The sequence below is a fragment of the Jaculus jaculus genome, chromosome 15 (genome assembly GCF_020740685.1).
Source record: "Jaculus jaculus isolate mJacJac1 chromosome 15, mJacJac1.mat.Y.cur, whole genome shotgun sequence".
NCBI classification, from domain to species: Eukaryota; Metazoa; Chordata; class Mammalia; order Rodentia; family Dipodidae; genus Jaculus; species Jaculus jaculus.
The window spans coordinates 48,726,991-48,752,968 of record NC_059116.1 but is presented as its reverse complement, the minus strand read 5'-3'; the positions used below and the strand labels follow the sequence as shown (position 1 = coordinate 48,752,968).

Below are 25,978 nucleotides of genomic sequence, written 5' to 3'. Positions count from 1 at the left end.
GTGCTTGTCATCCCCAGCCTGCCTTTTCTGAGTTTGATCCAGCAGATGAGCCCTGTCCCTTCTAAACCCATGGCTCTCTCCTGGACAGCTTCCTCTCTGGGGGTGATCTTGGCTCTCCCCCTCCCCCTCTGTCTCTCACCAGACCTAAGCTATTCCCTCAAATTGGGGACAAACTCTTCTAGACTGCTCCACATCTACCTCCAAAAGAAACTCCTGTCTTTACTAGGCCACTTTCTTTAATGTGCCTCTTTAACTACTACTTCTTCTTTTGTTTGTTCAAGATAGGGTCTCACTCTAGCCCAGGCTGACCTGAAATTCACTACGTGGTCTCAGGGTAGCCATGAACTCACAGTGATCCTCCTACCTTTGTGTCCTGAGTGTTGGGATTAAAGGTGTGTGCCACCACACCTGGCTCTTTAACTTCTTCTGCATATAGATACCTAATTTTTCTATCCTTGATTTTCCCCTTTCCGCCAAGAGTAAAACCTTCTCTTTTATTATACATTGTGCATGTTTGTGTGTGTGTGTGTGTACACCAGGGGACAACCCCTTGGGTTTCATCCTTGGTGAAAGTGTCTCTCACTGTTCTAGAATTCAGCAGTTGGACTAGACTGGTCGGTCAGTGTGGTGGTTTGAAATTTGTGTTTTGAATGCCTGGTCACCAGCTGGTGGCAATTTGGGAACTGGAGCTTTGATGGAGGAGGTATGTTGTTGGGGATGGGCTTTGTCGCAGTCAGGTTCGCGTTGCTGACAGAAGTCACCTGACTAAGAGCAGCTTTTGGGAAAAAGGGTCTATTTTGGCTTATAGACTCTAGGGGAAGCTCCATGATGGCAGGAGAAAACAATGGTATGAGCAGAGGGTAGACATCAGCCCCTGGTCGACATAAGGTGGACAATAGCAACAGAAGAGTGTGCTAAATACTAGAAAGGGGAAACTGGCTATAATACCCATCAGCCCCCCCCCCAACAATACACTGCCTTCTGGAGGTGTTACTTCCCTAATCTCCATCAGCTGAAACCTAGCATCCAGGACACCGAAGTTTATGGGGCACACCTGAATCAAACCACCAGTCACTTCCACATTGCTGGGACAAGCATCCAACCAGAGAGAGTGTATGGTAGGAAGGGGCTTGTTTCAGGCTTACAGATACAGGACTTCCATTAATGGCAAGAGAATCTGACTCTGATAGATTCAAGCAGACGGAGACCAGCAAACAGACATCACCACTAGCAAGCTGTGAGCGCATAAAACAGGAACTCAAATTGCTCTCTCCACACCTTTAAGCTGGACTCTAGGATCTGCCCCACTGATACCTCCTCTAGCTGGGCAGCTGGAGACCCAAGATATAAGCTTAATATTTTTTATTAACAACTACCATGATTGTAAACCATATCCCATGGTGATGCCCTCCCTCCTCCCACTTTCCCCTTTGAAACTCCATTCTCCAAAATATCCCCTCCCCCTCTCAATCAGTCTCTCTTTTATGTTGATGTCATGATCTTTTCCTCCTATTATGATGGTCTTGTGTAGGTAGTGTCAGGCACTGTGAGGTCATGGATATCCAGGCCATTTTGTGTCTGCAGGGAGCACGTTGTAAGGAGTCCTACCCTTCCTTTGGCTCTTACATTCTTTCAGCCATCTCTTCTGCAATGGACCCTGAGCATTGGAAGGTTTGATAGAGATATTGTTGTGACGAGCATTCCTGTCACTTCTTCCTAGCACCATGATGCCTTTTGAGTCATCCCAAGGTCACTACTATCTGAAAAGAGAAGATACTTTACCAAAAGTGAGAGTACCATTAATATATGGGTATGAACATTAAGAGATGTGCTTACTGGGCAATTTGGTGAGCATAGTATATAGTTTTCGCCAGAGAGCAGCAGACGTTACACTCCTAGTGCTCCTGGCTACCCCTGTTGTACATTTTTAGTATCAGGATATATTCCTTCCCATGGAGTGGGCCTCCAGTCAGATTAGAGAGTGGTTGGATCCCCCATAACAGACATGCCACTATTGCACCCGTTGGCTCATTTGGCCTGGCTGGAAAAATTTAAAGTTTGCAGTGTCCACTGTTGAGTATCTTCACTGGTGATATCTCTCTCTCCCATTGAACTACATACAGAATGGCTTCTTCCAACTTTCTGTCTTAGGGTCTTACCATCTATTCATGGTGGGAAAACAAAGGCCTCAGCAATGGCCTATAATGTTTTGGGGGCTCTAACAATTTGCTGGTAGAGTCTTTAGGGTCCTTTGTGTATAGAATCTTGTCATCTGCAAATAATGATAACTTGATCAATTCATTTCCAAGTTCTATCCTTTTTATGTGTGTCTCTTGCCTTATTGCTATGGTGAAGACTTCCAGTAAATAAATAAAATTAAATAAAAGTGGGGACAGTGGACACCCTTGTCTAATTTCTGATTTTAGTGGAAAAGCTTCCAGTTTTTCCTCATTTTGTAATATGATGGCTGTAGGCTTGTCATAAATAACCTTTATTGTACTGAGATATGTTCCTTATATTCCCAGTCTCTGTAGGACTTTTATCATGAAGGGATGTTGGATTTTGTCAAATGCTTTCTCTGCATCTAATGAGATGATCATGTGATTTTTGTCCTTCAGTCCATTTATATAATATATTACATTTATTGATTTGCATATGTTGAACTGCATCTCTGGGATAAAGCCTACTTGGTTGGGGTGAATCTTTCTGATATATTCTTGTATTCTGTTTGCTAATATTTTGTTGAGAATCTTTACATATATGTTCATGAGAGAGATTGGTCTGTAATTTTCTCTTTTTGTTCTATCTTTGTCTGGTTTTGGTATCAGGGTGATGCTGGCTTCATGGAGTTTGGTACAATTCCTTCTTTTTCTATTTTATGGAAAAGTTTAAGAAGCAATGGTGTCAGTTCTTCCGTGAAGGTCTGGTAAAATTCTCCAGTGAAGCCATCTGTGCCTGGACTTCTTTTAGTTTGGAGATTTTTTTTTAAATAATTTTTTTTAATTTATTTATTTATTTGAGAGCGACAGACATAGAGAGAAAGACAGATAGAGGGAGAGAAAGAATGGGTGCGCCAGGGCTTCCAGCCTCTGTAAACGAACTCCAGACACGTGTGCCCCCTTGTGCATCTGGCTAACGTGGGACCTGGGGAACTGAGCCTCGAACCGGGGTCCTTAGGCTTCACAGGCAAGCGCTTAACCACTAAGCCATCTCTCCAGCCCATAGTTTGGAGATTTTTGATAACTGCTTGGATTTCCATATTTATTATATAGGTCTATTTAAGTGATTAATCTCATCTTGACTTAATTTAATTTGTATCTCTTCTCTATTTCTTTTGGTCAGATTTGCTAAGGGTTTGTCAATCTTGTTTATCCTTTCAAAGAGCAAACTCTTTGTTTCATTGATTCTTTGGATTTTTTTTTTTTTTTTTTTTGGTTTCTATTTCATTAATTTCTGCCCTGATCTTTATTACTTTTTCCCATCTACTGATTTTTGGTTTGCCTTGTTCTTCTTTTTCCAAGGCTTTAAGGTGAAGCATTAGGTCATTTACTTGAGACCTTTCTAATTTCTTAATACAGGCACTTAAAGCTATAAATTTCCCTCTTTGGACGGCCTTCATTATGTCTGAAAGGTTTTGTTATATTGTGTTCTCATTATCATTTGACTCTATGAAATTTTTGATTTCCTTCTTGATTTCTTCATTGATCCATTCATCATTTAGTCATATATTGTTTAGTTTCCATGATTTTGTATATGCTCTATAGCTTTTCTTATTGATTTGTAGTTTGATTCCATTGTGGTCAGATAGAATGCAAGGAATTTTTCAGTTTTCCTGTGTTTGTTAAGATTTGCTTTGTGTCCTAATATGTGGTCTATTTTAGAGAATGTTCCATGTGCTGCTGAAATAATGTGTATTCTGTAGCATTTGGATATATGTTAGGTCCATTTCTTTTATGAACTCATTTAATACAGATGCCTTCCTGCTTATTTTCTGCCTGGATGACCTGTAAATTGATGAGAGTGAGGTGTTGAAGTCACCCACTACAACTATGTTTGGTGTTCTCTGTGACCTTAGTTCTAATAGCATTTGTTTGATGAAGTTGAGAGCCCCCATGTTAGGTGCATATATGTTTAGGATTGTAATGACCTCCTGTTGGAGTGTGCCTTTGATCAATATAAAGTGACCTTCCTTATCATTCCTAACTAATGTTGGGCTGAAGACTAGCTTGTCAGATATTAGGATAGCAACCCCTGCTTGTTTTCTAGGCCCATTTGCTTGAAACACCGTTTTCCAACCTTTCTTTGTAAGATAGTGTCCATCCTTTGTAGAAAGGTGTTTCTTGGCGGCAACAAATTGAAGGAGCCTGCTTTTTAACCAAGTCTGAAAACCTATGTCTTTGGGTTGGGGCATTGAGGCCATTGATATTAAGAGATATTTTTATTGAAAATGTATGTATTTATTTTTGCCATTTTTTGTAGTTCTTCCAGTTTTACCTTTGCACTCTTGTGTTAACTGGTATTTGAGTTTTTTTTTTTTTTTTTCCAGGTTCCTTATATGTGTGCTTTTCTTTCTTTTCAGCATGGAGGATTCTTTCAAGTATTTTCTGTAGAGCTGCTTTTGTCTTCAAATATTACTTTAGCCTGCTTTTGTTGTGGAATGTCCTTATTTCTCTGTCTATTTGAATGGATAGCTTTGCAGGATAAAGTAACCTTGGTTGACAGTTGTTATCTTTCAGAACTTGGAATACATCATTCCAAGCCCTTTTGGCTTTTAAAGTTTGTTTTGAGTAATCTGCTGTGATCCTGATGGACTTGCCTTGTAGGTAACTTGATTTTTCTCTCTAACTGCTTTCAGTATATTTTCTTTGGTTTGTATGTTTGGTAGTTTAATTATAATATGGTGAGGAGAGGTTCTTTCCAGGTTTTGTGTGGTTGGTTTTGTAATGGATTCCTGTGTCTTCATTGGCACCTCTTTCCCAATTTGGGAGAAGTTTTCTTCTATGATTTTATTGAAAATGCTTACTATGCCTTTGGAGTGAAATTCTTCTCCTACTATACCCTGAATTGACCTTTTCATAATGTCCCCACTATCTTGAGATTCCCATTCATATTTTCCTATTAGTTTGTCTTTTTCTTTGTTGGACTGTATTAGATCTGCCACCTGGTCTTCTAGCTTAGATATTCTGTCCTCTCCTTCATTCATTCTACTGGTGAGATTTTCTACAGAGTTTTTATTTCATTAACTGTGTTCTTCATTGCTAGTAATTATGACTGGTTTTTCTTTATTATTTCTATTTCCTTATTTACATCTTGTATTAACCTCTTTATTTCATTAAATTGGTTTCCTGTGTCTTTGTTGATTCCTTTGATTTCCTTTTTCATTCCTTTGGTTTCCTCTTGTCTTCTTTGAGCATATTTATAATCATATAATCTTTTGAAATCTTTCTCAGGCATTTCCTCTAACTCATTCTCACTGGAGGTCATTTCTGATGCATTAATAGTTTTTGGTGGATTTATATTGTCTTGATTTTGGTGTTTCTTGTGTTATAATATATTTATTTTTGCATCTTGGATGAATTTAATGCTTGGATTTTATAGTTAGCTGCAGTATTATTAGATGTATCAATCAATCTGATGTTATATATCTTCAGGGTAGGAGCTTAAGGTGCTCAGTGTGGCTCTCAAGACTCTCAGAGTATCTACAAAAGTGGCCCTAGGTGTTGTGTTAGCCTGCTATGAGAGTATTCAAGTAGCTTGAGTGGAACAAAATACAGGCAGATTCTAAAATTTAACTAAACAATGTACACATTCAATGAAAAACAGCACAGAGTATTTATGCAAGAGTAGGTATTATGACAACCAGATCCACTAACAAACTCACTTGCCCTTAGAGTTTGTGTTGCCCTACACCTTTAATTCTGTCAACTAGGATATTAAGATTTCTGGTCTTTTGAGGGTTCCAAGCCAGCTTGTGACCAAGTGAGATCCTTCCCTAATGTATAACAGAAGAAGAAACAAAGCCACTATAAATCAAGAAGCAACAAATAACAAGCCCAAAATATAGCTTATTTAAGAATGGCAAATCTGACCATCCATCAGATTTAATCCTGATATGGAGGGTGCAATTAGCACTTCTGACTCAGGCCTATATACCAGGCGTATTTGGTGGATACTGACCTGCTGTAATCCCAGTTAGTTTTTGGTATCATTCTGGTCTCAGTTACGCTGTGTTCCTGCTTAGGTCCCTCTTTGGTGCACTGAAGGTTCAAGTAGGCTGGATGGGTCACTGGGTCTCTGCTCTGGTCACTGGTGCTGGGTGCTGTGATCTCTCTTTCCTAGGTCTCTTGTGCTTGCATTGGCAGTGGGGGAGGGGAGGCTGTGGATGGTGGCTCTAGTTCTCTCTCTGGTCCACCTAATCTTCTACCTCACAATCTGCTCCTCCATTGTTCACTGAGGTCCTACCTTCATGTTTCTTGAGCTTGTGAGGAGCTCTGGTATGAGTGGAAAATCCCCTCACCTGGCTTTTCCTGCAGCTCAAGTCGAGCCATGCAGCTGTGGCCCCATGGACTGCGGCCACCACACACCTGGTATGCTGCTGCTGGAGCCACTCTGCCTGCCTATGGGAGCTCTAGATGCTCTGGATCTCTCCTACTCTCTGCTGCCATTGGTAATTTCTTTTATACCTTACTTTTTAGCCAAAGAGTATATTTTGCTGAGGGTTTTTTGGCTTTTTCTCCCCTAGGCTGCTTTGGCATGGTTCCTACCAGTGGTCCAACCTTAATTTTAATAAACACCTGAGTCTATAGGGTTATATGTTTAAATTAGGCTGGTGTGGTGGTACACATCTTTAATCCCAGCCCTTGGGAGGCAGAGGTAGGAGGATCACCATGAATTTGAGGCCACCCTGAGACTACATAGTAAATTCCAGGTCAGTCCGGGCTAGAGCAAGACCCTACCACAAAAAACAAACAAACCAACAACCACTTAAGTTATATTCAAACTACCACAGTGGTGTAGCCAGTATTCCTTTGCCAGTTTTTGGCATACTCCCCTGCTGCCTTTGCTCACCTGATGTTGTCTAGGAAGTGATGTCCAGCTTCTGCTCATGCTGTGTTTTCCCCTGCCATTGTGGAGCTTCCCCTTGAGTCTGTGAACGAAAATAAGCCCTTTCATCCCCTCAGTTGCTTCTGGGTGGGTGTTTGTCCCAGAAATGAGAAGGTAACTACAACAGCCTGTGAGCTCCAGGGAGTTTCTTGTCTCTGCCACCTCAGTGCTGCGATTACAGTCACACACCACCGTGTCTGGCATTTTACAGAGTATTCGGGATTGGATGCAGGTTTTCATGCTTGTGAAGCAAGCGCTTTACCAACTGAACTATGTCTTCAGCCCCTGTGTTTAGCTTCTTGAGAGTAGAGGGAGAAGAACTTAAAGGAACACAAAAGGAAATACCACACTATGACTAAGGCTTTGTTTCTGTGACCTGCCAGGTAACCCTCACAGCCAGAACATCACCAGCAAGCTCACCCAAGACACCGTGGAACAGGTGCGCTACAGGTGAGCAACAGGGACAGCCAGCTGCCTGGCGGACCACCTAAGTGGACAGACTTCCTTCTTTCAACAGTGATACTCCTACCTCTTCCTTCTGAGTGCTGGGATTAAAGGTGTGTGCCACCATGCATGGCCATTAATTTAGTTTTTTTGCTGTTGTGTTTTTGAAGCAAGGTCTCACTGTAGTCTAGAATGACTTGGAACTCAGTAATCCTAGCTCAGCTTTCCGAGTGCTGGGGTAAAAGGCATGTGTTACCACACCTGGCTCATTTACTGAGTTTTAAATTTTATCTTATTAGGTTTTGAGACAAGGTATCATGTAACTCAGGCTACCTTGTAGCTCCCTTTATAGCTAAGGGTAACTAAACTTCTGATTCTGCTGCCTCCACATCCCAAATGCCAGAGTTAGAGAACACTGCCCAACTAATCCCCATTATTATTGTTATTATTACTTATCATTATTACCATTATACTGGCCAACATCAGGTGGACAACAGGAACAGGAGAGTGTGCCATCACTGGCAAGGGAAAAGTGGCTATAACATCCATAAGCCCACCCTCAGCAATACACTGCCTCCTGGAGGCATTAACTCCCAAATCTCCATCAGCTGGGAACCTAGCATTCAGAACACCTAAGTTTATGGGGGGCACATGAATCAAACCATGAGAGTGAGGTGGGGGAGAGAATGTTTTCCATGGTCCCTGTGCAGGTCAGAGGACAACCTTGGGATGTTTCTCTTCTCCTTCCACCTTCTTGCTAAGACAGGGTCTTGGGCTGGAGAGATGGCTTAGCGGTTGGGCGCTTGCCTGTGAAGCCTAAGGACCCTGGTTTGAGGCTCGGTTCCCCAGGTCCCACGTTAGCCAGATGCACAAGGGGGCTCATGTGTCTGGAATTCGTTTGCAGAGACTGGAAGCCCTGGCATGCCCATTCTCTCTCTCTCCCTCTATCTGTCTTTCTCTCTATGTCTGTCGCTCTCAAATAAATTAAAAAAAAAAGACAGGGTCTCTTGTTGCTTCTGCTTTTGAGCGTCTGGATTTTCCTGGCTCCACCTTCCATTGCCATGGGCATATTGCAACATTGCCACTTTGTTTCTGGCTATGCATGGACATTGAATAGGCTTGACTCAGCTCACCAGGCTTATAAGCAAGCAACTGTGAAGCCATCTCCCCAGCTCTTTTATTATGTTTTTAGACAGTCTCGTGTATCTCAGGTTGGCTTTGAACTGGCTATGCAGCTGAGGATACACTTCAACTTTTGATCCTCCTGCCTCTACTTTCAAAGTACTAGAATTAGGGGTGTAAACCATCATGTCTAGTTTACGCATTGTGGAGTAGAACCAGGGCCTCGCGCATGCTAGGCAGTCACTCTACTGACTGAGCCAGCCACATCTCCCACCCTATAGTGTGGGTTTCCGCCATGCTCAGTGAGAGATGCGACTGGGACGGTGGAATGGCTGTGATAGTTTGAATGTGCAATGTCCCTCCTAGCCTCGGGTCTTTATGATTAAGCCCCAGACCCAATCCCCAGCTGGTAGCTACTCAGGAGGTGGAAACTTACTAGAGGAGATGTGGCACTAGGGACGGACCTTGGGGTTTGGTAGCCCAGCTCCAGGCCCAGCACTTAGACTACTTCCACCAGCTATGTGACAAGATCCTGCTTGTGCAATGCTTTCCCTGCCACGATGAAACCTCCCTTCAAGACTTTTTAATTTGTTTGGTGTTCTGAGGTAGGGTCCCACTGTAGCTCAGGCTGACCTGGAATTCATCTCAGGGCGGCCTCAAACTCACAGCGATCCTCCTACCTCTGTCTTCCCAGTGCTGGGTTTAAAGGCGTGCGCCACCACACCTGGCCTCCCCTCAAGACTTTTAAGCCTGAAATAAACTCTTTCCTCCCATAAGTTGCTCTGGTTGGGTGTTTTGTCCCAGTAACAAGAAGTTAACTACAACAGTGACCATGGCAACTTCAACCCGTTCTTTTCTCATGACTCCCTTTTGCCCCTGCTCTAACTTTATGGCTATCACAACATTGTGGGTTTTTCCCTAGCTACTATGGTAGAGGTGCCCTGTTTAGTAGATCTAAAACCACCTGGGAACACCCAGCAGGTTACTAAGCCCAGGTGTTGTGACACTGTGACGCTGTGCTTCTTCCAGGATCCTGGCTCACTTCCACACCACCCCAGAGGACTACAGCGTGGTCTTCACGTCTGGGAGCACAGCTGCTCTCAGGCTGGTGGCAGAGGCCTTTCCATGGGAGTCCCCAGGCCCAGGGAGTGGCGGGAGTCACTTCTGCTACCTCACCGACAACCATACCTCTGTGGTGGGCATGAGGAAGGTGGCTGCTGCCATGAATGTCATATCCATCCCGATCAGACCCGAGGACATATGGACGGTGGAGGAACAGGGTACTGTGGACTGCGACCCTGACTGCCAGCTTCCACATCTCTTCTGTTACCCAGCTCAGAGTAACTTTTCGGGCACCAGATACCCCCTGTCCTGGATAGAAGAGGTCAGGTCTGGGCAGAGGAGACCTGTGAGTGTTCCTGGGAAGTGGTTCATTCTGCTCGATGCAGCTTCCTATGTGAGCACCTCGCCTCTGGACCTGTCTGCTCACCAGGCTGATTTTGTTCCCATCTCCTTCTATAAGATCTTTGGGCTCCCCACTGGCCTGGGTGCTCTGTTGGTCAATAACCGTGTGGCTCCTCTTTTGAGGAAAAGCTATTTTGGAGGAGGGACTGCCGCTGCCTACCTTGCAGGAGAGGACTTCTATATCCCAAGATCATCAGTGGTGGAAAGGTAACCTTGACATGGGGGTGGTCAGTATCATTCTTCGAGGCAGGTTTGGTATGTACCACTAACAGGATTGTGTAAGGGGCAGGTCTAGAGCACAGGACAGGGGAATTGAATGTTGGAGGTGGCTGCAGGCCGGGGATGGGGCTCCGATCTGGGAGGCAGAGGGCCACTGCTGTAGGTGGCCTAGAGAATTCCGCCCTGGTGTGTAGACTTCTCCAGGCCTGCCGATAGTTTCAGGCAGCAGAGGGGAAAGGCCTGTAGGGAAGAAAGCAGGGTGGGCACTGGGCCTTGGCACCACAGCACCAAGAAGTTATGGCAGTGAGTGAAACAATTTTTTTTTTTTTGTTCTGGTTTTTCGAGGTGGGATTTCACCCTAGCTCACGCTGACCTGGAATTCACTATGTAGTCTCAGGGTGGCCTTGAACTCCCTGCAGTCCTCCTACCTCTGCCTTATGAGTGCTGGGACTAAAGGTGTGCACTAGCACACCCAGCTTAAAGCAATTAGTATTTTTTGGGGGGTGGGGGAGACAGTTTTTTAAATGTGTGTGTGTGTCTGAGAGAGAGGAGAGAGAGAGAGAATGAGAGAGAGAGAGAGAGTGTGCTAGGATCTCTTGCCATTGCAAATACAGTGCCCAACATTTGTGCCCCTTCTTGCATCTGGCTTTACATGAGTAGCTGGAAAACTGAACCTGGGCTGGCAGGCTTCACAAGCAAGAGTGATGCCCTAGCCCTTCTCCATCCCATAGTGGGGATTCTATAACTTTTTTTTTTTTTTTTTTTTTTTTTTTTTTTTGGTTTCTCAAGGTAGAGTTTCACTCTAGCCCAGGCTGACCTGGAATTCACTATGGAGTCTCAGGATGGCCTCTAACTCACAGCAGTCCTCCTACCTCTGCCTCCCTAGTGCTGGGATTAAAGGCGTGTACCACCAAGCCCAGCTCTTTTTTTCTTTTTTGGAGCTAAGGTCTTACTGTAGCCAAAGCTGACCTGGAACTCACGCTGTAGCCCAGCTGGCCTTGAAATCCTTCTGTAACTGAGGATGACCTTGAACTCCAGATCCTCCTGCCTCTATTTCCCAAGGGCTGGGATTCCACCCAGCTCCATAGTAGATATTCTAACACAGGAAAATGAGCCAGACATGGTGCCTCATTTCTGTAATGCCAACACTCAGAAGGTGGAGGTGGAAGGGTCAGGAGTTCAAGGTCATCCTCACCTATGTATCATGTTCAAGGCCAGCCTGGGCTACATGAGATGAACTCTTAAAAACCACCAACAGGGGCTAGAGAGATGGTTCAGTGGTTAAAGGTGCTTGTTTGCAAAGCCTGATAGCCTGGGTTCAATTGCCTAGTACCCATGTGAAGTCAGATGAACAAGGTGGCACATGTGTCTGAGTTCATTTATAGCAACAAGAGGCCCTGGCATGCTCCATCTCTTGTCTACCTCTTTCTCTCTGTCAAATAAATAAAATTTGAAGTAAAAATAACCCAACAACAAAGAAACAAGCCAGGGGGTAGGTCATGGATGAGCCTAATAATGGTACCAAACTGACTCCATTAGCTGAGTACAGAACTAATTAATAAGAAAAGATATTAAGTCAATTACAAAAAAAAAACCCCAAAAACAGGATTGTTTGGCAAACAATGAAGATTGCAGATGATAAATACTATTTTTTTTTTTTTTTTGGTTTTTCGAGGTAGGGTCTCACTCTGGTCCTGGCTGACCTGGAATTAACTCTGTAGTCTCAGGGTGACCTTGAACTCAAGGCGATCCTCCTACCTCTGCCTCCCGAGTGCTGGGATTAAAGGCGTGCGCCACCACGCCCAGCTATAAATACTATTTTTAATGCCATAATATTTTAATCTCAGTAATCACACTTATGTGCCATTAAAATGAGATTTCCTGGAAAATTCATGACTCTTTGAATCATCTGGAATAAGATGTTTGTAATAGATTGGAAAAAAAAAAAAAGAAACAAGCCAATGACCAAACAAATCCCTCATACCAGGATGCTGATATAAAACCTTTTAAATGATTGCATGATAATTTCATAGAACCAAGTAAAAAAAATATCACAGTCCAGTGTAAATAAGAGGCAAGCCACAAAGACATTGCACAAATTTAACTTGGCCAATGAGGACAACTGGAGACCTGGAGAAGCAGGCCTGCTCACTGGGCAGGCACATCCATGTGGTGTGGATTGGGCTGAACCAGACCTGTTTCTTTTGATGGCATGGGGGCACTTTCAGAGAGCCACACCAAAGTGCCCAGAGCAGAGTGCATCTATTTGCCATTAACAACTGACTTTGGTTTTTTCCTCACAAGCTCCAGACTAGAGCTAGATACAATACTAGATACAATACTTCACCCAAAACTTAGTGAATATGTCCTTAACCTTCTGCATTTTATAATTCAATACAATAAGACCCTTGATAGAAACAAATAAACCTCTTTTTATTCTAAGAGTCTATTAATTTATCATGGCTGAACAAGTAATTATTTATTGTTGATCAAGTAGCTTAAGCCATCATTATCTAATGGTTGAATTTGTTGGAAATCATTTACTATTTGTGTCCTTTACCATTAAGTATAAGGAAATTAACATTGCTGTAAGTGTAGTCTCAGCAGTTCTTACCTCTAGAGTACCCCTGAAACACAAAGCACCATGTTTCCATGTACACAGGACTGCTTTTGTCACCATCTTGTGTTGGGGTGTTTCTAGAAACCTTCCTTTATCACCCTTGCAGTTTTTCCTTCCCCAGTGGCCACTTTTTAAAAAACATTTCATGTATCCCAGACTGTCCTCTACCTTGCTGTGTAGCAGAGGATGATCTTGAACTCATAACCCTCCTGTCTGTATCTCCCATGTTCTAGGGTTACAGGCAAATAACATAAAGCTCAGTTGGAGCCTTTTAGCATTTGGTGTCATGCCATATCTGCTTTTCTGACTACACCTGCCACTTCAGCTCACTTGGGCTCAGTATCTCCTGTTGACCCTGCAGCGGGGCAGGCTTCACTCACAGCCGTGGCTTTGCGTTTCTGTATGGAGCTCTATTTCCCTAGGAAACCCTTAACCTAGCTGCCTTGACAATGCATTCTTTACTTTGCTTATGACTTCTACTGAATCTCTGCTTTGATGATCTTTGTCAGAGTGGGGACCCATCCTGACTAGACTTCTCCCCTCAAGTATAGGTAGTCCCAGAGAGGACCCACCATGACCAGACCCTCTGTGTGTGTGTGTAGGTAGCCTCAGAGAGGACCCACTTTGACCAGACCCTCTTTCTCTCTCTCTCTGTGTGTAGGTAGATTCAGAGAGGACCCACCATGACCAGATCCTCTCTTTCTCTCTCTCTCTCTCTCTCTCTCTCTCTCTCTCTCTCTCTGTGTGTGTGTGTGTATGTGTGTAGGTAGCCTTAGAGAGGACCCACCCTGACCAGACCCTCTCTGTGTGTGACTGTAGCCTCAGAGAGGACCCACCCTGACCAGACCCTCTCTCTCTCTCTCTGTGTAGGTAGATTCAGAGAGGACCCACTATGACCAGACCCTCTCTCTCTGTAGGTAGACTCAGAAAAGACCCATCCTGACCAGACCCTCAGTGTGTGTATAGGTAGCCTCAGAGAGGACCCACCTTGACCAGACCCTCTCTGTGTGTAGCTTCATTGCACCTTTCACCTCTGGTATGTTGACTGCTTACAGCCTCTGGGTGCATTAGCTGGGCCTTGTTCCCTGTTTTATATGATGTGATGCTATGAGGGAAGGAATTTTGCCTCTCATTCACTGTGGTATCCTTAGTGCCCAAAATAGTGATTGATGTGCAGTGAGTGGACAGGAAAGATTTGATAAAGATTCTGATGAAGTTAATAATTGTTAAATGCACACAAGCATTTTAATAACCAGGAAGGTGAGCATCTTCTGTATTGATGAGATGGTTGTGGTTTTAACGTAGACCTGTGAGTCCATGTATTTTGGAGCCATCACTCCCAGGTTAAGAATCTTTTTTTAAAAAAATTTTTATTAGCATTTTCCATTATTATAAAAAAACCCCATGGTAATTCCCTCCCTCCCCCCCCCACTTTCCCCTTTGAAATTCCATTCTCCATCATATTACCTCCCCATCACAATCATTGTACTTACATATATACAATATCAACCTATTAAGTACCCTCCTCCCTTCCTTTCTCTTCCCTTTATGTCTCCTTTTTAACTTATTGGCCTCTGCTACTAAGTATTTTCATTTTCATGCAGAAGCCCAATCATCTGTAGCTAGGATCCACATATGAGAGAGAACATGTGGCGCTTGGCTTTCTGGGCCTGGGTTACCTCACTTAGTATAATCCTTTCCAGGTCCATCCATTTTTCTGCAAATTTCATAACTTCATTTTTCTTTACCGCTGAGTAGAACTCCATTGTATAAATGTGCCACATCTTCATTATCCACTCATCAGTTGAGGGACATCTAGGCTGGTTCCATTTCCCAGCTATTATAAATTGAGCAGCAATAAATATGGTTGAGCACGTACTTCTAAGGAAATGAGATGAGTCCTTCGGATATATGCCTAGGAGTGCTATAGCTGGGTCATAAGCTAGATCAATTTTTAGCTGTTTTAGGAACCTCCACACTGACTTCCACAATGGCTGGACCAGATTGCATTCCCACCAGCAGTGTAGAAGGGTTCCTCTTTTTCCACATCCCCACCAACATTTATGATCATTTGTTTTCATGATGGTGGCCAATCTGACAGGAGTGAGATGGAATCTCAATGTAGTTTTAATCTGCATTTCCCTGATGGCTAGTGACGTAGAACATTTTTTTAGATGCTTATATGCAATTCATATTTCTTCCTTTGAGAACTCTCTATTTAGCTCCATAGCCCATTTTTTGATTGGCTTGTTTGATTCCTTATTATTTAACTTTTTGAGTTCTTTGTATATCCTAGATATTAATCCTCTATCAGATATATAGCTGGTGAAAATTTTTTCCCATTCTGTAGGTTGCCTGTTTGCTTTTTTCACTGTGTCCTTTGCAGAGCAAAATCTTTGTAATTTCATGAGGTCCCAGTGATTAATCTGTGGTTTTATTGCCTGAGGAATTGGGGTTGTATTCAGAAAGTCTTTGCCAAGACCAATATGTTGAAGGGTTTCCCCTACTTTTTCCTCTCGCAGTTTCAGAGTTTCAGGTCTGATGTTAAGGTCTTTAATCCATTTGGACTTAATTCTTGTGCATGGAGAGAGAGAAGAATCTATTTTCATCCTTCTACAGATATATATCCAGTTTTCCCAACACCATTTGCTGAAGAGGCTGTCTTTCTCCAATGAGTATTTTGGGCATTTTTATCGAATATCAGGTGGCTATAGTTACTTGGGCTTACATCTGGGTCCTCCAGGTTAAGAAGAATCTTATAGTTGCTGAACACTTTGAATCAATGTCCTGTCAGTGCTGCCCTCTTATGGTCAGACAACAGCATTTCAAGAGTTTATGACATTCTGTCCAACTTCCTTCTGGGGTCAACAGTGTGTGTGTGTGTGTGTGTGTGTGTGTGTGTGTGTACTGCCCACATATTTTGAAACATCTCATATATCTCTGGATGTTCTCCTCCTTTCTCTGTAGCCAGGATGATATTGAACTTCTGCTCTGCCTTCAAGTGTTGGGATTATAGGGGTGTCTCTTATCTTGTCTCTTGTCCCATTAGTGTTTCTAGGTTGTGACCATCTTTTGTGGCCCTTTATCACCACTTCAAACCCACCCTAAGAACCTGAAGTAGTTCAAGAAGGCTGCAGAGCTGGTTAAGGCCAGAGGTATACAGGTGGGCCTTGGTGTGCAAAGTTCCTCTCTTGAATGGGAGAGCAATGCTTTATAAGACAGCAGAGGGAAACTATTAACAGAGCATCACGGTCTGTATCCCAGCTGTCATCACCCAGTGCAGAATGCACTGGAATGTGTTGGCCACAGCTTGACACCTAGTTCCCTTCACCTCACTCTACAGGTTTGAAGACGGCACCATCTCATACCTTGATGTGGTAGCACTAAAACATGGATTTGATGCCCTGGAGCGCCTCACAGGTTGGTGGATATGTGTATGAAATGAGCTTTTGTTGCCAGTGTCCTTGAGGGAGCCAGGTACAGGAGACAGTGTCTGTGGTATGTGGAAAGTAGCTGGGTTCAGAGGATGGTGGAGTCCAAGAACCTTCAAAATGACTCCGAGAGAAAGGGAGGCAAAGAGGCCTTGGGCGGGGTTGTTTTTTTTCTTCTTTTTGTTGCAATTACCTTTGCTGCTGGGACAAACATCTGATCAGAAGCAGCTTATGGAAAGAAAGGGTTTATTTTAAGCTTACAGAAACCAGGGGAAACACCATCAGTGGCAGAAGAAGCTGGCTTACTTCCATAGACCCAAGCAGAGAGACACCAGCACACACCAACAGTCAGAACTTCAAACTGGCTCTGAGCACACCTTAGGGCTAGACTACAAGAATTGCCCCCAGTGACGCCTCCTCCAGCAGGCCAGTGGAGACTTAAGTAGGAAGCTTAACCTTAGTCAGAAATTCTTGAGCCTATGGGAGACATACATTCTTATTCAGGCCACCACACTTTTCTAGGTGTAAAAATATTTTAATGGGTGGGGAATATTTTGGAGCAGGAGATTCATAACTGTACAAGGTAGGGGTGCTGTGGGTCTCTGCACTGGGAGTATTACCAGACCTGAGGTCTTATCAGCTCTTACCTGGCTGGATCCTCTTTGCATCCCCCGCAGGCAGCTCTAAAGGGCCCACCTTGCCCTCAGAGAGCAGCTACTCACAGAGGTTCAGTGCATTTCCAGGCTAGCGAGCTAGTGCCTGGGAGGAATAGGATTCAAACCCAGTTCATACTGACACCTGTCCCCAGACTCCATCACTGTCTGCCACCAGCCTTCATGTGATGCTTGCTTTCCTGACAAGCCCTCTGGGACACTCACTGGAGACTGACAGGCAGGTGCCACTGCTCTTCTTATGGGAATGGGCATAGAAGCAAGACTGGAAAGGCCTGTCTGGTGAGCCAGGTGTGTTTCTGGAGCTTCTAGAACTGGGTAGTGTGTCTTGTACCATTCATTTGGGGTGCAATTGTGGCATACCAGGCCTATGGGTTTGTGGTTAGGTAGCCTTTCCAATTTCTCTCTTGTTTGTCAAACAAACAGTCCTCTTCATGTGATTAGCTTCAGTCCTAAAACTGAGGTGACTGGATTCCTGAAAGTGAGGGATTTGTGGGTGGTAGGAATGGATATCACACAGGTGGCATGGAGGTGATAATCAAGACAGGCATTTAGAAATGAACACTTTGGGAGGGCACCCAAAGCTCAGGTGGCAGGACTTAGGGCACCTTTGAAAGCAAAGGTTGATAATATCAGTCCACAACAGGACAGATCATGATTTTTTCCCTATTAAATTGCCTTCCCTCCCTTCCTTCTTTCCTTTCTACTTTTTGGTGTGTCTGTGGCATGTGTGATGTGTATGTGGTGTGTGCAGGTGTGTGCAGATGTGCACACTCCATATGCATAGGGGTGGAGGCTAGAGGAGAATATGTGTCCTCATCTATTTGTCTTCTGCCTTGTTTTTCTGAGATAGGGTCTCTTGCAAAAGATGGAGCTGTTTTACAACTAGCCTGGTTGACCAGGAGTCCTAGCAATCCTCCTGTCTTTATTCCCTTAGCATTGGGTTACAGTGTGTGTTACTGTGCCCAGCTTTTTATGAGGGTGCTTGGGACTGAACCCAATTCCTCATTCTTGCACACTAGGTTCCCTTTCCTGCTGAGCCATCTCCCCAAGGCTGCTCTTTCTTTCTTTTGTTTTTTTGTTCATTTTTATTTATTTGTTTGAGAGTGACAGAGAGAGAAAGAGGCAGAGAGAGACAGAATGGGCGCGCCAGGGCTTCCAGCCACTGCAAACAAACTCCAGATGTGTGTGCCCCCTTGTGCATCTGGCTAACATGGGTCCTGGGGAATCAAGCCTTGAACCGGGGTCCTTAGGCTTCACAGGCAAGCCCTTAACCACAAAGCCTTCTCTCCAGCCCAAGGCTGCTCTTTCTTTTAAAGAAAAAATTGTAGTAAAATATACAGAGCACAAAATTTATATTTTAACCAGTTCAGGTATATGATCCAGTGGTTTTTTTTTTTTTTTTCTTTTTGGTTTTTTGAGGTAGGATTTCACTCTAGTTCAGGCTCTCCTGGAATTCACTATGAAGTCTCAGGGTGGCCTTGAACTCATGGCAATCCTCTTACCTCTGCTTCCCAAGTGCTGGGATTAAAGGTGTGCACCACCACGCCTGGCCCAGTGGTGTTTTTAAATACATATTTTATTTATTTATTTCACAAAGAGAGAGGGAGAGGCAAAGAGAGAGAGAGAATGGGTATGCCAGGGCCTCCAGCCACTGCAAACGAACTCCAGATGCATGCGCCCCCTCGTGCATCTGGCTTACAAGGGTGCTAGGGACCAGAGTCCTTAGGCTTCACAGGCAAACGCCTTAACCACTAAGCCATTTCCCCAGCCCAATTCAGTGGTTTTAAATGCATTCCCATTGTTGTGTAGCAATCCAGAACTTTTCATCATCTCAAATTGAAACTCTATCCTGTAAACAATAATGTCCCATCCTCTTCTCACCAACGCTTCTTGACCACTAAAATATTTCACATCTTTATGATTTGGCCTATTTTAGGTCCTTTATATAGGAGGAATGATATCATATTGTTTGTTTATGTATAGCTTATTTCACTTAGTGTAATGTTTTCAAGGCTTATATCTGCAGCAGATATCCTTAATTGCTAAGTATAATATCAAACCACTTTAATCATTTTCAAAAACAGGTTGCCAAAAGTAATAAAGAAAACAATTGTACAGTTTTGGCCAGGTGTGGGTGCACACCTTTAATCCCAGCACTTGGAAGGCTAAGGTGGGAGAATTGACATGAGTTTGAGGCCAGCCTGGAGTATGGAGTAAGTTCTAGGTTAGTCTGGGCTAAGAGTGAGACCCTTCTTCAAAAGAATGAAAAGAGGGACACAAGGTGGCTCACACATCTGGAGTTGGATTCCAGTATCTGGAGGTCCTGGTGCAAATTCATTCCTCTCTGATAAAATATATATATATAAGGAAGCCAGATTCACAAGATGGCGCATGTGTTTGGAGTTCATTTACAGTGGCTAAAGGCTCTGGAGCACCCATCCTTTCTCTATATGCCTCTCTTTCTAATAAATGAACTAAAAAACTTAGGGCTGGAGGGATTGCTTAGCAGTTACGTTGCTTCCCTGCAAAGCCTAAGGACCCAGGTTTGATTCTCCAGGTCCCATGTAAGCTAGATGCACAAGGTGGCACATGAGTCTGGAGTTCATTTGCAATGGCTAGAGGCCCTGGCACATCCATTCTCTCTCAATTTCTCTCTCCCTCTTTCTCAAATAAATAAATAAAAATATTTTTAAAATAAATGAATAGAGCTGGGCATGGTGGCGCATGCCTTTAATCCCAGCACTGAGGAGGCAGAGGTAGGAGGATCGCTGTGAGTTCGAGGCCACCCTGAGATTACATAGTGAATTCCAGGTCAGCCTGAGCTAGAGTGAGACCCTACCTTGAAAACAACAAAAAGATATATATATACATATGTATGTATGTATGTATATGTATATGTATAATATATATAATACATAAATAAAAAGTGAAAATAAATAAGGAATGGAGAGATGGCTTAGTGGTTAAGGCATTTGCCTATGAAGGACCCAGGTTCAATTCCCCAGGGTCCACTTAAGCCAGGTGCAAAAGGTGGTGCATGCATCTGGAGTTCCTTTGCAGCAGCTGAAGGCCCTGGAGTACCCATTCTCTCTCTCTGTCTCTTTGTCTTTCTCTCTCTATTTCTTCTTCCTCTCTCTCTCAAACAAATTAAATTAAATTAAAAGTTTTAAAAAAATTTTAAAAAAAGGATATAGTTTTGCCACCAGCTACCAAAAAGTCTAAATTATCTGAATGCTTAAGTAAATATATATGTAATTATAAATATATGCATATACATAGATCTATGCATGTATAATACATATACATATACACATATATATATGTACATATATATATTTGAGGTAGGGTCTCACTATAGCCCAGGATGACCTGGACTCACTCTGTATTTCTAGGCTGGCCTGAAACTCACAGTGATCCTCCTTCCTCTGCCTCCTGAGTTCTGGGATTAAAGATGGTTTATATATTTCTTTTTAAAAGAGGATGACAAGAATTTCTATGAAAAAATTCCATAGAAAGAGGAAAGATAAACTACTGTTCAGGGTCATAGATGTCAATATTGTCATAAGGGCAACACCCTCTATTTACAAGTATTGTCATTTATAGGAGATCCAGGTTGACCAGTTGTACTCATCTTGTTTTCTTTTTTTTTTTTTTAATTTTTATTAGCATTTTCCATGATCATCTTGTTTTCTTACAAGCAAATGAGTGAATTCTGTGTAACATCTACGCCTCCCTTCATGTTCTGACCTGGCTTTAGGTAGCATGGAGAACATACAGCAACACACCTTCATGCTGGCACAGTACACCCACACGGCCCTGTCCTCTCTGAGCTACCCCAACGGAGCCCCCGTGGTACAGATTTACAGCGACTCGGATTTCAGCAGCCCTGACGTTCAGGGCCCCATCATCAATTTTAATGTGCTGGATGACAGTGGGAATATCATTGGTTACTCCCAGGTTGGCTTTCTGTTCATCTTGCTGGCTGGTCTTGTGTGTGTGTGGTGGTGGTGGGGGGTGCATACACATGTGTGCAGAGGCCAGAGGACAACCTCTTCTGAAATATATTTATTTGGCGAGAGAGAGAGAAAGCATACCAGGACCTCTTGCCACTGCAAACCAACTCCAGACACACGCACCACTTTGTACATCTGGCCCTATGTGGGCACTGGGGAATTGAACTGGGCTGGCCAGGCAGGCTTTGTAAGCTAGACCCTTTAACCACTGAGCTACCCCCCAGCCCTGAGGTGTTATTCTTTTTTCTTTTTTTTTTTTTGGTTTTTCGAGGTAGGGTCTCACTCTGGTCCAGGCTGACCTGGAATTAACTCTGTCATCTCAGGGTGGCCTTGAACTCATGGCGATCCTCCTACCTCTGCCTCCCAAGTGCTGGGATTAAAGACGTGCACCACCACACCCGGCTACTGAGGTGTCGTTCCTTAGGAACACTGTCCATCTTTGTTTTTTTCTTAATATGAAGAACTATCTTTTTTAATTTTAATTTTTTTGTTTATTTTCATTTATTTATTTGAGAGTGACAAACAGAGAAAGAGGCAGAGAGAGAGAATGGGCACGCCAGGGTCTCCAGCCACTGCAAAGGAACTCCAGATGCATGCGCTCTCTTGTGCATCTGGCTAACGTGGGTCCTGGGGAACTGAGCCTTGAACCGGGGTCCTTAGGTTCACAGGCAGGCTACTTAACCACTAAGCCATCTCTCCAGCCCTGTTTTTTTTTTTTTTTTTTTTTTTATGAGGTAGGGTCTCTCTCTAGACCAGGCTGACCTACCTGGAATTCACTGTGTATTCTCAGGGTGGCATTGAACTCACAGCGCTCCTCCTACCTCTGCCTCTGAGTGCTGGGATTAAAGGTTTGTGCTACCACGCCCGGCTCGTCCATCTTTTTTTTTGAGACAATATCTCTTTTTGGCCTGAAGCTGGCCAAGCAGGCTAGCCTGGCTAGCCAGTGATCCTCAGGGATCTTCCTGTCTCCACCTCCCCAGCACTATGTCCACCTTTTCTCCATGTGGGTTGTGGGGATGGAACCCAATTCTTCATGCTTTCGTAGCAAACACTTGCCTGACTGGACTATCTCCCCAGCCTGTGCTGGCCTCTTATACTAGAAGTCCTCTTGACTGAAGCAAGCATGAGGACTTGCATTGCATTCCCAGAACTCATGTGAAAAAGCTGGGCTTGGTGGCACAAGCTTGTCATCCCAGTGCTGAGGTACTGGAGACAGGTGCATTGCTGGCTGCCAGTGTAATCTAATTGGTGAGGTCAAGGCCAGTAATAGATACTGTCTCAAAAAAACACGGACAGTGCCTGAGAGAAACAACACCTGAGGCTATCCTTTGGCTTCCACATACATGCTTCCACACACATGTGCACCTGCCTTACACACACACACACACACACACAGTGGCAGCAATTCATATAATATCACAGAAGCTCTCATTTGTACCTTCATTTCTGCAGGTGGTGACTTTGAAGGTTTTGGTGAGTTGGGGAAAGATAGTTTCTGCATGCTCTGTGCATGGATTTCTTCATGGAAAAAATGGAAGTTGTTACTTGCAGGTTGGGATTTACTTGCACTAGACCACATTCAGTCATCAACCTAATTCTGATGAAAATGATACAGCAGTTGTTTTTTTTTTCCTGAAAATTCCCAATCCCCATGCATCTTTGTGAAACTTTGGGTTCTCCAAACAAAATCTGTATTCCAGACTGGTGCTATGGTATGTGCCTGAAATCATATCTATTCAGAAGGCTGAGATAGGAGAAATTTTGTTTTTGAGTCCAGGAGTTTGGAGCCAATTGAGACAATGTAGCAGGATCCCATCTCAACAAAACCCCAAATATAAAAATCCATTCCCCAAGAACACTTCTCCCATAGCCCTCTGCTCTTCATCTGAATAGTCATCAACTTTCAAAAGAACAAACTTGGGAAATTCGGTTCTGGAGGAGATGTTGGTCCCTGCTGGCATTTGGGGCTGACACTCTACAGCCACAAGTGGTCTCTCAAGTAAGCTGCTGGTGCAGGCCTCGCCCCAAAGCTTCAGCTGTCTCACTGGCCATGGGACCAGCCCACATGACTATGAAGCTTGCAATTTAAGTGTTGAACGTGCGTGCGTGCGTGTGTGTGTGTGTGCGTGTGTGTGTGTGTGTGTGTGTGTGTGTGTGTTGGAGCAGAATATGCCCCTAGGACAAAATGGGCCTTGTTAGTTTTGAGGCAGAGTCTCATTCTAAGAGCCCAGGGTGACCTAGAACTTACCCCATATCCCCAAGCTGGCCTGGAACTCATGGTGATCCTCCTACCTCAGCTTCCTGAGTGCTGGAACTAAAGGTGTGCACTGCCATGTGTGTTTGGGCCTTCTTAATTATGTTACGTTGCTTGAAGTAATTGATAAAATAAGTTTTATTCCTAAATTAAAAGTAAATTTGTATCTGCAGAGGGAGTGAAAAAAGGCAGCTAGTGGACATGAAATGTTTGGAGGTGGGTGTTGCCAACCTCAGGGAAGAGATATCACCAGGACAAGAGGCCTGACTGTCAAGGTGTCCAGAAGAGTCTCTGGGACTCTATTCCCCTCTCTGTATATGGGTAGAGGAATTTCACCACCAAAAGAGACTTGCAGCTTGAGTGTGGCTGTCTGGGCCAGTTCAAGCAAGCCCAGTAGACGTTTTCCTGAGTGTAGGGAATTGTGCAATGTGGGAGTTACACAGGCGTTTGGGTGGCCTTCAGAAAAATCTGATGATGTTATGGTTAGGACTGGCTGTCTTTTATCCAGGGGATGAGTTTTGCCTGCCAAATGTGAAAGTTTTGAGACTTTTTTGACATCTGGCCATCATAGTTTGATCTCCCCATGTTAACATGTAGCTTTACATTATTTTTATTTTTTATTATTCTCTGTGTATGTGTGGTGTGTGTATAGTGTATGCACATGTGTATACAGATGTGTGTCCCATGTGTACATATGTGAAGGCCCGAGGAGGAAGTGGGTGTCCTCTTTTGTCACTCTTCCCCATTGTTTCTTTGAGACTGAGTCTCACTGAACCTGGAGCTGCTGTTTCTCAGTCATACTGGCTGACCAGTGAGTTCCAGCAATTCTTCAGTCCCACCCACCTCAGCACTGGTGTTTACAGGCATGTGTGGCCAGGGCCAACTTTTCACATGGGTGCTGGGAATCAAACTTGGTCAGCAAACACTCTTACCCATTGAACATCTTCCCAACTCGTCATGTGGCTTCAGACTCTTATGGTCCTTTTCTGGATCTGTGAATGTGGGCAAGTTAATGTGAGCTCTCACAGACTATGAAATGAGTATAATAACATGCTCTACTGTTAGTGCCATTACGAGAGTTAAGTGTGATGCATTGAATACTTTACTTAGCACAGTATCTGGGTAATGTTGGGCACTATGGAGGCTGGGCTAAGAGAATGCTACGTCCTGCGGTTGGATCCTTTTTTGCCCCTCTGCATTCAGTGTTCATGGCCTCCTTTCCTTGGCTGGGTCTGGGTGAGGTTCCCCAGGGCTGAGGACTAGGGGAACCTGACTCGTAGATGAGAAATCAGGATAAAGCCTCAGTATGGCTGTGACAGTGTCTTCCACCCACATTCTTCAGCCATGTGAGCGTGATGCTCTGTCTATGGAATCTGTAGTTGATGTCTCTTCTCTTGAGTCTCAGCTGGTTTGTGACTCATTTATAACCAATATAATGCCATGGTGACACTGTATGGCTTCTAATGCAAGGCCATAGTAGTTGATGCTATCTTGGCTTTGTTCCCCAGGACACTTGGTTTTGGAGCCCTAAGTTACCTTGTAAATTATCATCTCATGCTGGAGAGAGGCTAAACCAGACACTACAGGTGTCAGCCTTCCTCCCTCCTCTTCCCCTTCCCAGCTTGGAGACCAGACACTAACTGAGTAAAGGAGCCTTTGGATGGTGCAAGTCACTCTCTGCCTTTGGGTCCTCCAAGTGTCATAGAACAGACAGAGCCATGCCATCCAGGAGCTGTCTGCATTCCTGACCCACTGTTGCTGTGAGAATAACACACCAGCTCTTGTTTTATTCTCTAAAGCCTGACTGGCTGGCAACAGCAATAACTGGAACAGTGAATAGTGTGTAAAAGTTGACAGGTGGCATTTAGGGATGCCAACTTCAGTCTGACAGGAGCTGCACTAGGGAGAGGAAGGGCCTCCCTGCAACTGCTCTGGGAGTGGGGACCTGATGGAGGTGGAGATGGTGGAGGTGGTGCCATGCTGCGACTCTCACCTCACAGGGCCAGGACTCACTGTTAGGTCTCCATGCCACTGGAATTCACTGTGCAGTGTCAGGGTGGCCTCGAACTAATGGTGATCCTTCTACCTCTGCCTCCTGAGTGCTGGATTAAAGGCATGCGCCACCATGCCCAGCTCGCTTTTTTTTTCCCCCAGAATAATCTTTTTAAAGCATTTACAGGAGCTAGAGAGATGGCTTAGCAGTTAAGTCACTTGCCTGCAAAGCCTAATGACCTAAGTTTGATTCCCCAGTACCCACATAAAGCCAGATGCACAAGGTGGCTCATATACCTGGAGTTTGTTTGCAGTGGCTAAAGATCCTGGTGTACCCATTCCCTTTCTCTCTCTGTCTGGTTCTCTCTGCTTGCAAGTAAATAAATACAAAAAGTATTTAGTTACCTATATGTTTATTTATTTGTGCATGTGAGGGCCAGCAGATAACCTAAGGTGTTGTTTCTCAGGTATGTGCCATACACTACTTTTTTTCCAGCATATTTTTAAAGTATTTATTTATTTGTGTGTGTGTGTGTGTGTGTATGGACGGATGCATCAGGGTCTGTTGCTGCTGCAAATGAACTCTAGATGCATATACCATTTTGTATCTGGTTTTATGTAGGTTGTGGGGAATCAAATTC

The 25,978-nt window shown here is 43.9% G+C and overlaps 1 protein-coding gene across 1 annotated transcript in view; it reads left to right on the top strand.

The window, feature by feature from the left end:
- Mocos (molybdenum cofactor sulfurase) overlaps positions 1-25,978 on the top strand; it is a 110,960-nt gene that overhangs the window by 20,736 nt on the left and 64,246 nt on the right. The window contains exons 3-6 of the mRNA XM_004666800.2: positions 7,488-7,554; positions 9,700-10,341; positions 16,317-16,393; positions 20,836-21,035. Coding sequence (XP_004666857.2) covers positions 7,488-7,554; positions 9,700-10,341; positions 16,317-16,393; positions 20,836-21,035 — 986 coding nt within the window. The remainder of the gene's footprint in view (positions 1-7,487; positions 7,555-9,699; positions 10,342-16,316; positions 16,394-20,835; positions 21,036-25,978) is intronic.